At 35.3% G+C, this 16,411-nt stretch overlaps 3 protein-coding genes across 6 annotated transcripts; all 3 read left to right on the forward strand.

The window, feature by feature from the left end:
- The first annotated feature begins 430 nt into the window (after positions 1–430).
- On the forward strand, positions 431–6,542 carry LOC18014152 (E3 SUMO-protein ligase SIZ1). 4 transcript variants are annotated; one of them, XM_006418982.2, is made up of 18 exons: positions 431–601; positions 697–841; positions 1,289–1,369; positions 1,623–1,665; positions 1,785–1,857; positions 1,959–2,121; positions 2,231–2,361; positions 2,605–2,673; positions 3,036–3,123; positions 3,212–3,287; positions 3,456–3,529; positions 3,651–3,758; positions 3,880–4,041; positions 4,138–4,242; positions 4,329–4,409; positions 4,500–5,673; positions 5,813–6,148; positions 6,240–6,542. In XM_006418982.2, exons 2-17 carry the CDS (start codon positions 818–820, stop codon positions 5,950–5,952), a joined length of 2,592 nt encoding a protein of 863 aa, XP_006419045.1. In that variant the 5' UTR covers positions 431–601; positions 697–817; the 3' UTR covers positions 5,953–6,148; positions 6,240–6,542. The 4 variants fall into 4 exon arrangements, with proteins under 4 accessions (XP_006419045.1, XP_024009498.1, XP_024009499.1 ...); XM_024153730.1 differs by lacking the exon at positions 431–601 and having other exon boundaries at positions 1,792–1,857; XM_024153731.1 differs by lacking the exon at positions 431–601 and having other exon boundaries at positions 756–841; positions 1,934–2,121.
- Positions 6,543–6,806: 264 nt separating this feature from the next.
- Positions 6,807–10,147, forward strand: LOC18014153 (isovaleryl-CoA dehydrogenase, mitochondrial). The gene is made up of 15 exons (XM_006418984.2): positions 6,807–7,097; positions 7,390–7,473; positions 7,574–7,631; positions 7,756–7,880; positions 7,978–8,022; positions 8,193–8,241; positions 8,376–8,485; positions 8,601–8,677; positions 8,779–8,829; positions 8,922–8,986; positions 9,176–9,330; positions 9,418–9,458; positions 9,557–9,611; positions 9,709–9,765; positions 9,862–10,147. Exons 1-15 carry the CDS (start codon positions 6,984–6,986, stop codon positions 10,006–10,008), a joined length of 1,233 nt encoding a protein of 410 aa, XP_006419047.1. The 5' UTR covers positions 6,807–6,983; the 3' UTR covers positions 10,009–10,147.
- Positions 10,148–10,957: 810 nt separating this feature from the next.
- LOC18014102 (syntaxin-72) lies at positions 10,958–13,124 on the forward strand. Its single transcript, XM_006418986.2, has 9 exons — positions 10,958–11,143; positions 11,762–11,887; positions 11,995–12,163; positions 12,255–12,340; positions 12,435–12,503; positions 12,581–12,625; positions 12,719–12,781; positions 12,870–12,946; positions 13,050–13,124. The coding sequence occupies exons 1-9, from the start codon at positions 10,988–10,990 to the stop codon at positions 13,060–13,062; spliced, it is 804 nt and encodes a 267-aa protein (XP_006419049.1). The 5' UTR covers positions 10,958–10,987; the 3' UTR covers positions 13,063–13,124.
- Positions 13,125–16,411: the final 3,287 nt, after the last annotated feature.

Below are 16,411 nucleotides of genomic sequence, written 5' to 3' on the forward strand. Positions count from 1 at the left end.
TTTTGAAAGAAAAATGAGGGAGACTATTAGAGTAAAACTCTACCTATTTTGAATTTATTTCATTCATTTTAAAGAAAAAAGTGAGAGAAACCTTTGGAGATTGTTTTTAAGTACGAATTAGCCTTTCTCGAGAAACATGAAACCGATTTTTATGTTTCAACGGTTTTACATATTTTGAGGTGGCGAGATCAGATTACACCAGATAATACTACTAGAAAGTCAAAACATATACATACGATATGATACGTTTCTGTAAGAGAAGAAAAGACAAACAAAGACGGAAAGTTAGGTGAGGTTTATAGTTTATGAGACACTTTGGTACTTGTACGTGAGCACACTGGAACTTAACCCGGACGTATTGCAATAAATTAAACCGGATTTGATAATCAGCATTTGGTCCGGTTATACTTTTCTTTCCTTTCGTCTCAGGAAAAAAAAATCGATCTCTCTGGTTTTTTGTTCTCTTTGGTAAAATAAAATAAAAAATCCGAAAACTGGGAACATTGTCGGCGTCGTTCGAAATCGAAAGCTGTGGAGGACTAACTTTCCCAATTGATATATCAATTCACTGATGATTTGATATGCAGTATCCGATCCCTGGGTAATTATTCGATTGAGATTTTTGTTGCTGCTAATTGGTGAGTTTCTTCAGGGAAATTGATTTTAATTTTGAATGATCATTTTCGTTTTGTTTAGATCGGCTGCTGTATGGAGACTGTATGCTGTGAAATTCTCCGGCTTTGTTACTAATTTTTCCGGGCTTGTGTGATTTTGAAACCGAGCTGCTGCTTCTCGTCGTTGTGGTGGGGTTTAAGAGATGGATTTGGTCGCTAGTTGCAAGGTATTGTCTAGATGCTTATGCTTGTGGATTAAATTCGAATACTTTAAATGCTTGATAATTGAGCAGAGGTTTTTAAAGACATTGGTTTTTAGTTTTTTGTTGCTCATGTTCGGCCTGAAGATCGATTTACTATACTACTGAGTAGAAGAAAATGATGCTCTGTCTCACGAACATTACTTAGTTTCTGGAAGTTATTAGGTATTTAACTTTGGTAGTACAATTCCTGATGGTTATTAGGCACAGTCTGCTTCTCACATGACATGGGGAGATTGAGATCCTATGTTTGGATTTATGGTTTATTACTGTTGTCTGTGTATTTGATCTTGGTGTTAGTCAATCTCAGAGTCTGATTTGATGTCGTTGCAGAAAAAAACATTGTTCGTGTTCGCAGTGAATTTGATTATCTTGGTTTACTTAAGCTCAGTGTTTCATCTGATATATTTTCAGGAGAAACTTGCATATTTCCGGATAAAGGAGCTCAAGGATGTGCTTACTCAGTTGGGACTTTCTAAACAGGGAAAGAAGCAGGTAAAAAACTCTTTTTTGCTAATCTTGCACTTGAATTATGGTTTGGAACTCTGTAAATTATTGGACTTTTTATCATTTTGGGAGTTATTATTGTCATAAAATTGTAATGGAGTTGCTAATAGCGAAGTTCTGGCATATCCATCTATTTGGAATAGAGTGTTATCTACTATGTAAGCTCATAGGCGTAGTTGCGTACCAATTTGGATTGTCGTTAAATATGAACTATGTTTTCTTTCGCAATTGGCTTGTGCAGGACCTTGTCGAGCGGATCTTGGCCATTCTTTCCAATGAGCAAGGTATATTGAGCAATCATGTTTATGTGTTCATACCTAACTGTGATCAAAGAAACCATTTCAGTGCTGGCGCACCATCTTCTGATAAGAGTTTTTCTCCATTACTTACTGTTTACTGACAGTTGCCAGGTTGTGGTCTAAAAAGGATGTCGTGGCAAGGGAAAAAGTTGCAAAACTAGTGAACGATACATATAGGTGAGTGCTTGCTTTAGCCACGGCTTTCTTATGGTAGGCCATGTTATCTCTTTGTGACCAGTGATTTTCTTTCCAGTACCATAAATTTGTGTTTTCCACAGGAGAATGCAAGCATCTGGGGCAAGTGACCTAGCATCGAAAGGACAAGTTAGTTCAGATATCAGTAATGTGAAAGTTAAGGGAGAGCTCGAAGATTCCTTTCAACCAAATATTAAAGTTCGTTGTATTTGTGGAAGCTCACTGGAGACAGAGTCAATGATACAGGTAAGTTTGTGACACAATTAATTTAGCAGCAGCTTCTTGGTGTTTTATGGCTCAGTAAAATTTTTGGTGATACCTTATTACGATCTCAATTATGATTTGTAATTTTCAGTGCGAGGATCCGAAATGCCATGTCTGGGAGCATGTTGGCTGTGTTATTATCCCGGAGAAGCCTATGGGAGGAAATCCACCGCTTCCTGATTCCTTTTACTGTGAAATATGTCGACTTACCCGAGCTGACCCGTAAGATGCTCAGGAACTTTCCCTTTTTCTCCTGACTATGAGATTAATGATTAAAAGTTTATTTGTATCTCTCCTTAATACAGACAATTCTGTCCAGCTTGCTACATTTTTTCCTCTTTGATCTTTGTTCATATATGTCCAGCATTGAAGATAATTCTAACTTTGTTGCTAAATGTGAATTTATCTTTAGGTTAACCAGGTTATGACATATTTTGGCTGTCTTATATGGTCTTAAATGTGCAGATTTTGGCTCACAGTGGCACATACATTGTTACCGGTGAGATTGACTGTTACGAACATTCCAACTGATGGGTAAGTGTACCAAGTTTTTTTTGTAGGTATCGTATATAGATTTATGTACTCTAATCCCAATCTTGGAAGTACAACTATCAGCACTTTTTTAGTTTGGAAAGCTGAAGCACTTCTGCTATGTGTAATATATAATTTTTCTAAGATTTACGTCTTACGCAATGCATACTGTTTCTGAATATGGGGTTGATTTCAATTGAGTCATGAGGTGAAGCCTAGTCACTTAGCCTTTTGATGGGACTTTATGTTCATTCTAGTATTTAGAAAGAGGAATCATGACTGTTTCCTAGCCAGATTCACCACGCTTGCTTAAACTTCAAAAATTGATGGTTTTTTCTTATTCTTAAACTCTGCAATATTTTCAGTGCAAACCCAATACAGAGTGTGGACAGAACATTTCAAATAACAAGGACGGACAGAGACTTATTGGTGAAACAGGAGTACGATGTTCAGGTTGCTGGTTTTACAACTAGGTTAGATATGTAAGATTATATATGCGTATGTGTTTTCTAATTGGTAGTGGAATCTGCTTTGTTTTCAGGCTTGGTGTATGCTCTTGAATGACAAAGTTCTGTTCAGAATACAGTGGCCTCAATATGCTGATCTGCAGGTCAATGGTATGCTAGTGAAATTCAGAGCTTGGTTTTGATATGTAAACTAATTTTGTGTTATTAGCATCTCTTGGTAAACTGAATGGGTTTCAAACACATAATCATACGTGTATGAATAGACATTGAATTCCTTGGAATAAATTTGCTCTCAAAAACTACCTCACTATTTTATAGGTATACCTGTTCGTGCTATTAACCGACCTGGGTCACAGCTTCTTGGGGCCAATGGCCGCGATGATGGACCAATTGTATGTTTTTCATCCCTACCTGCTACCTTTCTTTGTTGTTTAATAATACTATGCTTTCTCAAAAAATAAACTCTTGCTGTTCGTGATTTAGTATGCTCTCATTGCATTTTTTTGTTGGCAGATTACTCCTTGTATTAGGGATGGAATTAACAAGATATCCTTGAGTGGATGTGACTCCCGCATTTTTTGTTTGGGTGTAAGACTTGTGAAGCGAAGGTCTCTGCAACAGGTACTTATATTTACTGCATGAGAGACGTTAAAAAATTAAGTCAATATTCATCACCAACTCTAGTGTTCTCTAATGCTCAAACATTATATTTCCTTAAAATTCACATTTATTTTTCACCTAGGTCCTAAATATGATCCCAGAGGAGGCTAAAGGCGAGCCTTTTGAAGATGCTCTTGCACGTGTACGTCGATGTATTGGAGGTGCAGCTGGAAATGATAATGCCGACAGTGATAGTGACATTGAGGTTGTCGCTGACTTCTTTGGTGTTAATCTCCGCTGTCCTGTAAGTAGATGTAGCTCACTATAAATAAGTTTTTGTAATCACAGTTGTTGTTTATCTTATTGACTATTTGAGGTACGTTTCTGTTTGTGTTATTAGATGAGCGGGTCTCGGATGAAAGTTGCTGGTAGATTTAAACCCTGTGTGCATATGGGATGTTTTGACCTTGAGGTGTTTGTGGAGCTGAACCAACGTTCCAGAAAGGTAGGTATTCTATCATAGTCTAGATAATTGTGGGATGTTCATATTGGTAACTGAGTTTAGTTGTTATTTGTTTTGTTTAATTACAGTGGCAGTGTCCCATTTGTCTGAAAAATTACTCTCTTGAGCATATCATCGTGGATCCATATTTTAACCGAATCACATCAAAGGTACAATTTTGTAGACTATTAGCATTCTTGATATTTCTATGATTAAATTCATCAATCGACATTAATAAAGGTCGTCTTTATGCATGGCAGATGAGACGTTGTGATGAAGAGTTAACTGAAATTGAAATGAAGCCTGATGGTTGTTGGCGTGGGAAGTTCAAAAGTGAGAGTGAGCGCAGGGAATTAGGGGAACTCTCACAATGGCACAAACCTGATGGTAGTCTTTTCCCCACCATTGATGAGATCAAACCCAAGATGGAAATGCTGACACCAATCAAACAAGAAGGTTGCTCAGATGGCCCAACACCTCTGAAACTTGGAATAAGGAAGAATCGCAATGGCATTTGGGAAGTCAGCAAACCGAATATTAATGGTTTATCTTCCAGCAATAGGCAAGAGAAGCAGAATCTTATACCAATGAGCAGTAGTGCCAGTGGAAGTGGTAGAGATGGTGATGACCCTAGCGTTAACCAGGATGCTGTTGGAACCTTTGATTTTGGAAACAACGGGATGGAACTTGACTCTCTATCCATGAATGTAGATTCAGGCTATAACTTTCCTGATAGGAATCATCAACCAGCAGCAGCTAGTAATAACGAAGTAATCGTTTTAAGTGATTCTGAGGAAGAGAACGATGTTGTTATCACTGAGAGATACAATGAGAATCAAGCTGATGGCGTGGTAAATTTTTCATTGCACGCACCTGATATTGCTAACTCATATCATGAAGATCCTCCTCACGCAGCGGCTGCAGGCAATTCAGGCTTGGGTCTTTTCACAAACGATGATGATGATTATGATATGCGCCTTTGGCAGTTGCCTTCAGAAACCCAAGGTGGGCCAGGGTTCCAACTATTTGCATCTGATGCTGATGTATCAGAGGGTTTAGTTGGTCCACTGAACTGTGACCCTGCAATAAATAGTGGTTACTCTATGGCTCCAAATACATCGTCAATGCCATCTATTCCTATGGTTCCAGAGTCTGTTGGACAATCTGAAGCAATTGCAAACAATGGATTAGTCGACAATCCTCTGGCATTTAGTAGAGACGATCCCTCGCTTCAGATATTTCTGCCAACAAGACCAGAGACCTCAGCTCAGTCCGATTTCAAAAATCAAGCTGAGATGTCAAACGGAATCCACAGTGATGATTGGATCTCTCTTAGGCTCGGTGATCATGGTGAGACGATAGGAGCAAATGGACATAACGGAACCAATCCAGTATCAACGAGAGATGGTGCTTTGGATACACTGTCAGAGACTGGTTCGTTCCCCTGACTAAAACTGAAACATTTAGGGATAATTAATACTGCGTGTTGTGAATTTGCAATGTTGCATAAGAAGGAAAAGATATGTATTCATCACTATAATTGTTACTGACTGTATAATCTGCATACTTGCAGCGTCGTTGCTTCTGGGGATGAACGACAATAGACAAGAGAAGGCAAGTAGTCAAAGATCAGATAGTCCGTTCTCATTTCCTCGGCAAAAGCGTTCAGTAAGACCTCGGCTGTTTCTCTCAATTGATTCAGACTCAGAATGAGATGAGTTTTGGTTTGTATGTACGATGTATAGCCTCCTCGCTTGTTTGTGTTTTTTTGGCGGGATAATTCGGTGTTCCTTTGATTCTTTAAGTACGCATATGCACCGAACAATCAAATGGATCATCAGAGCCAGAGTTTACCAAGATTTCCTTGATTCTCCTCTGTGCTTGGCACCTTCAGGCGCTTTATGCAAAGGTAAAAAGCCAGAGTTCTTGACATCTCGTAACCTTTTTCTTTACAACTACTATATCAACTCTATGAATCTGAAGTTTCTCTATCGTTGCAGGTTGTTTTTTGTATTTGCAAAGGAGGGAAAGATTATATTTAAGTAAATGAAAGACTGGAAAAATTAAAGGAGGCTTTTAAATTGGTAAATGTATGTGGGATAGGGGGTTTTTTTTTTTTTTGAGTCGATAGTTACTCCAAAAAAGCTGTGTTCTAAGGTGATATTAGCCAATAGGAGAAACAGCATTTGTAAATGTAAATTAAAAAAAAAAATCAGCTCTGTTTCCTCTTCACTCTTGAAAAAAGAATCTTACATTTACATTTTGGGAACAGCAAGATTTATATATACGAAATAGATTAAGCAGATGGCATTGAGGTTTTGTTGTTTGTATGCTTTCTTTAGCATATCTTGCCTGTTATGTCTTCTTTATTACCATTTTCGTATGAATTGTCGTTCCTCAAGAGATGAAAAGAAAAAGGATGTTTTTATTGATTCAACTAAAGTGTGAGGAAACAGAAGAGAAAGGTGTCTAATTTATTGATAAAGATGATTGATTTCTAAATAATAAAGATCAAAGTGGTATACGGAACCTCGGACTTTTGTCGGACCGTGCGTGACTCATTGTTCATATCTCTATTTCACAATCCTTATCAGCTTCTTCTTCTTCGTCTTCATTTGCTATTTCATTATTTAATCTCAATTTGGAAGCGTATATTTGGGTCTCTAATAAAAAAACGTTTTCTGCATACTTACACGAACACAATCTTCCTAGTGCCGTCGATCTGATTACCAAAATATCGCAAGATGCAGAGGTTTTTGGCCGCTAGATCGATTCTCGGTTACGCCGTCAAGACGCGGAGGAGACACTACTACTCTTCTCTCTCTTCGTCCCTCCTCTTCGACGACACTCAGTTACAGGTTCTCTCTCTCTTCTCTCCATTATCTCTGTGTTTGTGTCTGTACGAAGTTTATTTCCCAAAAATCTTCCAGCTATTATGCCGGTTTAAAAATCGGAACTTTGGTCTGCATCTTGTTTTGTGTTGATATCAAATGGGGTTGTTTAGTGTGATTGTGGTTGTTAATGCTTGTCACCAGTTTTTTTTCCTTTCTTGGACTTTCCTGATTTTCAAAGTTCATGAAACGTTCTTGAATCCCTCTGTAATTTTTTTATTTTTTTTAAATTTTTTTTTCATTGACATTGCAACTGCAGTTTAAAGAAAGTGTATCCAAGTTTGCACAAGATGTTATCGCTCCTCACGCAGAAAGAATCGATCGAACAAACTCATTTCCAAAGGTTTGTCTTGATTTCTAGTCTTTTTCATTCCTTCCTCTTATGGTTTTTGTTGCTTATATATATCTCCCAAACCTAATCTTTTAATACATTTCTCACTTAGGATGTCAACTTATGGAAGCTAATGGGTGAGTTTAATCTCCATGGAATCACTGCACCAGGTAGATTTCTGTCCTATCACATATCATAAGCTTTTGCTATTAGCTCAATGGTGAAGTTTTTTGTTTCTTTAGCATATATGTCTAGAAGGGAACCTTGACTCATAATCCTCTGGTTTGCCTGCAGAGGAATATGGAGGTCTAGGTCTTGGTTACTTGTATCATTGTATAGCAATGGAGGAAATTAGTCGGGCCTCGGGGTCAGTTGCTCTGTCTTACGGTGCCCATTCCAACCTTTGCATCAATCAATTGGTAAATATAAGCGCTCACAAAGTGACAAAACTTGCAATATCTGAGCTTTTGTTAACTCAAGAGAGGAGACTTATTTACTACTACTACTACTTTACAGGTGAGGAATGGAACTATAGCCCAAAAGCAGAAGTATTTGCCAAAGGTACGGTTTCATCTGAGTTTATCAGAAAATTAGTATCTCACCTTATTAGTGATATGAATGGAAATAAGACTGATATTTGGCTTTTTATAGTTCGATTTTTCTTCATTTGTGAACTCTTTTGAGATCTCTCCTTACGAGTTTAGCTAACTAATGATTTTGCTGTTATGAAGCTTATCAGTGGAGAGCATGTTGGTGCACTTGCAATGAGTGAACCCAATGGTAAGATGCATACCGTTTGGATAAAGAAAGAGAGAGAGAGAGAGAGAGAGAGAGAGAGAGAGAGAGAGAGAGAGAGAGACATATATGTATAGTGAACGATTTATTCTGATTTTAGTTTTATGATCTTTATACAGCTGGTTCAGATGTTGTCAGCATGAAATGCAAGGCTGATAAGGTGGATGGTGGCTATATAATAAATGGCAACAAGATGTGGTGCACTAATGGTCCGTCTGCTGAAACACTGGTAATGCAGTTTAGCTAATATGTTAACTGTCTGAATTTGAATGGCACATAGCCGCATACTTTCTTTTTTTTTAGTTTTAACAATTTTCTACCATTTGTTTGCTTGGTTCAATCAGATTGTTTACGCCAAAACTGATACAAAAGCAGGTTCTAAAGGAATCACAGCTTTCGTTATAGAGAAGGGCATGACCGGGTATTTTTTTTCTCAATCTTGTTTCCCGAAGTCGAAACTGCCTCTCTATGATCTTGAGAGATAGTTCTTCAAATCTATCTCTGATAGTGGTGGTTTTGCAGATTTAGTACTGCTCAGAAACTGGACAAACTGGGAATGCGAGGAAGCGACACGTAATCCCCTATTTTCTCAGGATTCTCTGTCTAAATTAAAGTCCTTCTTCATTGCCTCTTGTTATCTGATATATGTCTCCTCTTCTGAGCAGGTGTGAGCTTGTTTTTGAGAATTGCTTTGTTCCAGAAGATAACATTCTTGGCAAGGAAGGAAAAGGTTTTGATTGCTGCAACTTCATCTTTTTACTTTGATTCTTTAGGTTGATGGATAAGTTGCACTTCATTCTCTATTGCTGCAACTTCATCGTTTTACTTTGATCTCCACGCTTGGTACAATTTCTTGATCCGAGGCTACAAGCCCCTTCTCTATACTTGTCTTATGGACATAGTGTTTTTCTACGTGCAGGAGTGTATGTTCTGATGTCAGGTCTGGATTTAGAGAGACTTGTTTTAGCAGCTGGGCCCTTAGGGATCATGCAGGCATGCCTCGACACTGTACTTCCATATATACGCCAGAGAGAACAGTTTGGTCGTCCTGTTGGGGAGTTCCAGTTTATACAGGTTAATCTTTGAGCATCCTTAACATAAAGGTTCCAAAATTCTTAACTTTCAATCGTGATAATCTTTAAAGTATGTTGGATGACTCAGGGTAAAGTTGCTGACATGTACACTGCATTACAGTCTTCAAGGTAGAAAAACATCTCTCAAAAACTCTGAAACTCATTTCGTCCATAACAGCCGAAAATGAGCTTTAAAGAAAAAAGATGTTGCTTTTGGTATATCTCAGGTCATATGTCTACTCTGTTGCAAGGGAGTGTGACAATGGGAAAGTTGACCCAAAGGTGATTTTTTGATCATCCCTTCTCGTTATCTCTTATGAAAAGAATCCTCATTCTATATCTGCTTAATAGCCTCTCTTGTATGTTATTATTCTTCTAGGATTGCGCGGGAACTATTCTTTGTGCAGCCGAAAGAGCAACACAGGTTGCTTTACAGGTCAAGTACCTTTTTACTCCTCTGCTTTCTTTTTATACTATCATCCATGAATACTTCTTGACCATTGAGTCCATTATATCTGGTTTGATGTTGCAGGCTATCCAATGTTTAGGAGGAAATGGATACATAAACGAATATGCAACGGGACGCCTTCTGAGAGATGCAAAGCTTTATGAAATAGGCGCGGGGACAAGTGAGATTAGAAGGATTGTCATTGGTCGCGAGCTTTTCAAAGAACCATAGAGATAATTATCTAAGTCTCCTTTTATGATCTGTCAAAGATGATAACAATGTGAACATTGTCATTCTGAACAAGTATATAAAAATTGACATTGTGCTCATTAACCTTCACAATTAGAAAGAATAAAGATGGCTTCAAACAGTTCTTTCTGTTATTTTTCACCTTATTTTTCACCAGAAACTGTATCAAACCGAAGTTTAGGAATTTAGTTCGTGGTTACCGTTAGAGAAGAATAAGATTGTGAAGAAGCTGATACGATTGTTCTAACAATTCAAATACTAATTTTTCTATAAGAAAATCCAGATGTGTCCTTATTCATGATAATGTCAAATAGGTAAATGATATGTGTATGATGGTATCTAGAAAACATCGTACACGTATCATCTGAACCCCCTAACTATCACAAAAACTCTTATTAATATCTAATTAAACTCTATACTGTATTCATTCAATTACCAATATAATCTCTTGCTCACTTTCCAATTCCATCAATCTTTATCACCTTTGCTTTCAATTGATCTCTCTTGTATTGCATGGAAGATATGAATATCCGTGGAGAGTCATACAATCACATATGGGAAGTGCTCTACAAGTATATCATTACATATTTGACAGAGGACCACCAAAGCACGAGCATGCAGTAACACTATATTTCTCTATTTTTAGTAACAAATTATGTTAAACAATTACACTTGACGTAGAGTAACTCTATATAGCTAAATTTGGATTAACATAATCATTCTTCTATTTTTAGAACGAGATATATATAGAGTATCATTAGAGATCGTTTTTACTTTAAAAATAGAGTATAGAGACAAAAATAGAATCCTTCAATGCCAACGTTTACGCTCTACGCCTCGTTTATGCAGAGTCTCCAAAAATGGAGAAGGAAGAGGTTCATGTGGTGACTAAGAAACATGGACCAAACCGGAGAAATCGTAACAGAAGAAGAAGAAGAAGAAAAGGAAGAATCACGGAGACATGCCGGTCATAGATATCATCTTCAGAGTCGAAGAGATTTGCAAGAAGTATGACAAGTACGACGTCGACAAGCAGCGTGAGCTTGGAGCTTCTGGTGACGATGCCTTCTCTCACCTTTACTCCTCCATTGATTCTGACATTGAAGCAGTTCTCCGCGTTCGTATCCTATACTCACTCTCATTTGGTCACGATTGTGAAATTGTTCTCCTCCATTGAAATTTCTCTGTTCTTGATTTTGCTTTACAAAGTTTTTAAATCTGTATATGCCAAGATTTCTGCTTATAAAAGACTAAAATATAAAATACTAAAATAGAGTTGGAATCATAGCGATCAGAAAGGAAACATTTTACTGTTTTTCAGTTCAAGCAAATCAAAGAATGTTGAGATTTTAGCGAATCAAAACTAGAAGAAAATCGAAAATTTTAGAGAAAAACGTATTTCTTTAGAAGAAATATCCGTTTCTAGGATTTCTTTATTATCATGTGAATGAATGAATAATACAAACCCTTAAGACCCATATTTATAACGCCCCAAACCTGATTTTAATAAGATTAGTAAATTTTGTTATTCTTAAACCTAATTAATAGGATACCGTATTATTCAAAAAAATCCGCCCACTCATAATAACAGTCTATATCGGATTTGAAGTCACCTCAAAAACAACAAAGAAAGATTAATGAAAAAATGAGAAAAATGCGTTTATATATCGTTTCATTGCTACAATTCAGTGAATTCTAACGTTATTGAGTTTAATTTTTGTATCAAACTATGTAGAAAGCGGATTTGGCATCAACGGAGAACAATAGAGCTGCAGCTGTGGCCATGAATGCTGAGGTTCGAAGGACAAAAGCTCGTTTAGCTGAAGATGTTGTTAAACTGCAGAAACTCGCCGTTAAGAAGGTTAACTTTATAATTACTTATTGTTAATTCACAAATGAGTCAAATATGAAGAAATATCATCAAATTGGTTGTGTTCAAACTTTCGATTAACTTTGTATCCCATACAGGTCAAAGGGCTTACAAAAGAGGAACGAGAATCGCGATGCGATCTAGTTATCGCACTAGCTGATAGGATTCAAGTGATACCTGATGGAAATCAACATGCAACAAAACAAGCTAATAATGAATGGGGAGGTGCTTCTGCACCCAACAAGAACATCAAGTTTGATATGTCTGGTAAGAAATATTTCTTTCCTCTTTGTGTTTATTTTTAACGCTATGTAAAGATAAACATGAGTTATTTCTTTTTTTGTGTGGTTACCATTAGAGGAAGACATGGATGATGGGTTTTTCCAACAAACTGAAGAATCCAGCCAGTTTAGACAAGAATATGAGATGAGACGAAAGAAACAGGTGCTTGAATTTCATCGATCAGCTTTTTTTTTTTTTTTTGTTCTTTCGTCATTGAGAATTTTTGATTAGTGTATATGTTCTTGCTTTTCTTTAGGACGAGGGTCTTGATGTCATATCAGAAGGTTTGGACGCACTAAAGAACTTAGCGCGTGATATGAACGAGGTTCGTTGTTTTGTCATATCCCATGTAACAAGAGATTTTCTACATATCCGATGGAGATTTACATTTTTCGGTTTCAGGAACTTGACAAGCAAGTCTCATTGATGGACGAAATGGAAACAAAGGTGAGATTCATTTTCAAATTGATGAATTCTTCCTCCTCATTTGTCAGTAGAAAAAAAAAACGATGACATATAATTTCTCTACGATTGTTGTAGGTTGATGGAGCAACTTCGGATTTGAAGAACACCAATGTTCGGCTCAAGCAACAGCTTGTGAAGGTATAAAAGCTAAATCAGAATCTGGTTCTTGGAAATTTCAATCATTTCCTTGTGACAACTTTGTGCTAAACTTGGTTGGAGATTGCAGATGAGATCAAGTCGCAACTTCTGCATCGATATCATTCTTCTCTGTGTGATTCTTGGAATCATCTCTTACATCTACAAGTAAGCAGAATATATTTCAATTTCGTTCTCTACTTTTTATCCACCTCCAAATCAAATGAGCTTTAACTTGTCGAAAATAACATTTTTTTTTTCTCCATCGCAGTGCTCTAAACTAAAGTTGGAGGTGGCCTACAGCGACATTATCCTGGCCGTTGTGAAACATATAGTAAATATACTTCACCAAACTAATAAAAAATTACTTTCTTGGGGAGCAAGAAAGCAAGCTAAAGCTTTTACCATATGTATTCATGAGTTTTAAAGGATTACTAGATTTTAACCCCGTGCGTCCACACGAGAATGTTTTATTTTTTATTTCTAATGTAAGTTGCATTTATCTTTTTTGTTTAGATATAATTTATTTTTGTTATTTATTTTTTAAATCAATAAATTGTTATCATATTTTAATTTTAAACAGTAAAATTTGTATATTAGTAAAATAAAAGTATACGTTAATTAAGTATACATTGATCTAATGTTAATTATAAACTTTGTTATTATGTAAATTTAGATTTACATATAAACAATCTATATATCTATGAATTTGCTAATCCATCAGTTTAGTTGTTTAAATCATTTTTAATATCTTACATGTTTTGACAAACTAACCCATATAAGACTATAATTATAATTGTATAACCCTATAAATATTTATTAATATAGAATATTTGGACCAATTGATTATGAAAAAAATATAATAAGATATTTATTTACTATTTGTGCTATTAAAAAAATGTATATATATATATATATATATAAACGGACTAACCTATTAGTTTAATTGTCTCAAATCATCTTAATATCTTACATGTTTTAATAAATTAACTCATGGATCTTATATATATAATAACTCTAATCAGCTCGATCATATTATTGTATAATATAAATATTTATTAATTTCAAATATTTGATATTTTAGACCGATTGTTTATGATAAAATACGATAAAATATTTATTTACTATGCATTTTTATTAAAATATTATTTAAATTTAAAAGTTTAATTAAATCTTTCATGTATTTAAGAAATTCTAAAGTATTAAAATTATTATATAAATTTTTGTAAGAAAATTTAATTATATTTTTTTTTTGAATTTAAATTAAATTGAATACAAATTTTTGTAACTAAATTTAATTAAATTTCTAATAATTTGAAATTTAAATTAAAAATGACCTAAATTTTAGGAAATCTAAAAATATATAAATTAATAATTAATTTTCGGAAATTAAATATAAAAATAAAATAAAATATTATAAAAAAAATTTGGGAGTGTTTGGATGCAAGCACTAAATGTGTTTCTGTTTTAATAGAATAGATTCTTGGTAAAAATTAGAAAGAGATTATATTTACAAAGTGTCGCTGTTGTAATATGTGTTTGTTTTTTTTCTTAAAAGGTGAGTTTTTTTGTTTATTCAGAATGTTTTATCGTTTGCATATATAGAATATATAGTTTTAATTTGTGCTAGGATGTTAGTCGGATGGTAGATTCAAATGTATGTAACTATTAGATGCATAAAATTTAAAGATTTGGATTATTCTTGTTGGGAGGTATATGAATATGAGAGATCAAAATTCTGAAACTAAGATAACAGTTTAGCTAGACGAAATATTCGAAAGAAACTATAGACAAATGAGAAGTATACCAACAACGTGCCAATAGCTTCGTGCCAAAAACTAATTATATCGTATATATCTAACAGAGAGAAATTTTATACATATACATGATATGTGTCAGTGTGTGTATATACATAGATTGTGTAAGGAATAGAATAATAGACATAAAACTAAGAAACTAATACAAATCATCTTTATGTACATGAAACAAACATATGTGCTCCGAGTCGTCCTAGAAGTACTAAACTTCGTGTGTTCTTTGATATAGGTTTACATACAAACGAATCTCCTTTTTGAAACTCTGAATGAATCTCATTTACTTAAAAAGGAAAAAAACATTTCATATAGATACTTTTCTGCAAGGCATATCCGCATATGTAGACTCTTTATTTGTATTTTTCTGTTCTAAAAAAGTGCTTCTCTCCGTTCATCTGTTGAAGAAGAAAAAGATATACTACTAAATATATTGTTAGCATGTCAAGTCGTATTAATTATGGCCACATTAGAAAACTAAATCAGACCACTTTAAAGGAATTAATCAAAGGAACATAACACAATTCAGACATGATAACAAAATAGCTATGCAAACAAAGTAATAAAACGCACACGAAACCTGTAAATGTGAAGTCACACTTACAGCCAAACCAAACCGGCTAGACTCTTCTTATACATGAATTTGGGTTCGCCTCCATGATCAGGTTAGCCAACAACAAATCGACACTTGTTCTGCTGCTTGTTCTTCAAAAATATTTGGTCTTGGTATAGTTTTCCCCTTTTCCTAATGATATTTAGGCCTTTGCTTGTCTTGAGGTAGTTTCCATTGTTAACATTAAGATCCTCTACGTAGTCAATAAAGGCAGAAACGTAATGAACATTCTTGTCATAGTATTCTCCAAACCCTTGGATTTCAACACTTTGGCGAACGTTACTTTCTGGATTGAAGTAGATAACATAAACCGGTTTACAGTTATAAAATGTATAATCCATAGACAAAACAATTTCACCCGCAGCAGTCACTCCAACAACGGAAACCCGGAGGTATAACATTATATGGTCCCACAAAGTGTAGACATTTCGACCATTCCTGTTTCTCAACATCCTCTAAAACCCACATACACAACTCAATGGTACATCTTCTATCATTGCTTTTATGATACTTGCAATCAATCCCATCTATCCTTATAGTGTATCAATTTATAATCATAAAACATTCTTCTGCCTCAATGAATTTGAATGTCTCAAACTTAATATCAAAACAAACTATCACACAAGACAACGCCTCATCAGTTACATAGCGATAAGTTTTAGCTAAGTAATACACAACCCCATTGACACATTTTTTTTTGGAATAAATGTTAAATTAATCCAATTTTTTTTTTTTTTACAATGTCATGCGTCCTTGGTTTGAGGTGTATGAATAACTAGACTAATTGTATTACACAAAAGTTTTCTCCAGTCTAACGAGAAGCAAACCAGGCCTCTAATCCTCTGTTGAATCTTTTGTCTCCCAATAACTGAATCGAGGACAGTCTGTTTCTGATGTTCTTGTCAAGACGTTTGATCAAGCTGCATGAGAGGGTGGTGTGGATGGGTCTTCATGGCGTCAACCATTTTTCTCTTGCCAAAACAATGGATTGTGCTCTGGAAAGAGTACTGAAGAAGAAACAAGTTGATTTTATCCCGAACATCATCAAAGAGCAAAGCCAGGATGACATACTAGTGATGTGTAGTTTGAGCCGAGTAGATTGTGAGTTAATTTTGATCAGACCTCCTCTGTAAACTGGCACTCGAAGAATAAGTGATTTCTTGTTTATAGGGGTGATTACACAGAGTACACGCAGGATTGGCACCTGAA

The sequence above is a fragment of the Eutrema salsugineum genome, unplaced genomic scaffold (genome assembly GCF_000478725.1).
Source record: "Eutrema salsugineum unplaced genomic scaffold, Eutsalg1_0 scaffold_4, whole genome shotgun sequence".
Taxonomy (NCBI): domain Eukaryota; kingdom Viridiplantae; phylum Streptophyta; class Magnoliopsida; order Brassicales; family Brassicaceae; genus Eutrema; species Eutrema salsugineum.

Coding starts and splice junctions, on each gene's coding strand:
- LOC18014153 (XM_006418984.2), top strand. CDS start 6,984: ATGCAGAGGTTTTTGGCCGCTAGATCGATTCTCGGTTACGCCGTCAAG. Junction 7,474..7,573: donor GAACAAACTCATTTCCAAAG/GTTTGTCTTGAT, acceptor TTTCTCACTTAG/GATGTCAACTTATGGAAGCT. Junction 8,987..9,175: donor TCTTGGCAAGGAAGGAAAAG/GTTTTGATTGCT, acceptor TTCTACGTGCAG/GAGTGTATGTTCTGATGTCA.
- LOC18014152 (XM_006418982.2), top strand. CDS start 818: ATGGATTTGGTCGCTAGTTGCAAG. Junction 2,674..3,035: donor ACGAACATTCCAACTGATGG/GTAAGTGTACCA, acceptor CAATATTTTCAG/TGCAAACCCAATACAGAGTG. Junction 4,042..4,137: donor GTGTTAATCTCCGCTGTCCT/GTAAGTAGATGT, acceptor TTGTGTTATTAG/ATGAGCGGGTCTCGGATGAA.
- LOC18014102 (XM_006418986.2), top strand. CDS start 10,988: ATGCCGGTCATAGATATCATCTTCAGAGTCGAAGAGATTTGCAAGAAG. Junction 12,341..12,434: donor AGATGAGACGAAAGAAACAG/GTGCTTGAATTT, acceptor GCTTTTCTTTAG/GACGAGGGTCTTGATGTCAT. Junction 12,782..12,869: donor TCAAGCAACAGCTTGTGAAG/GTATAAAAGCTA, acceptor TGGAGATTGCAG/ATGAGATCAAGTCGCAACTT.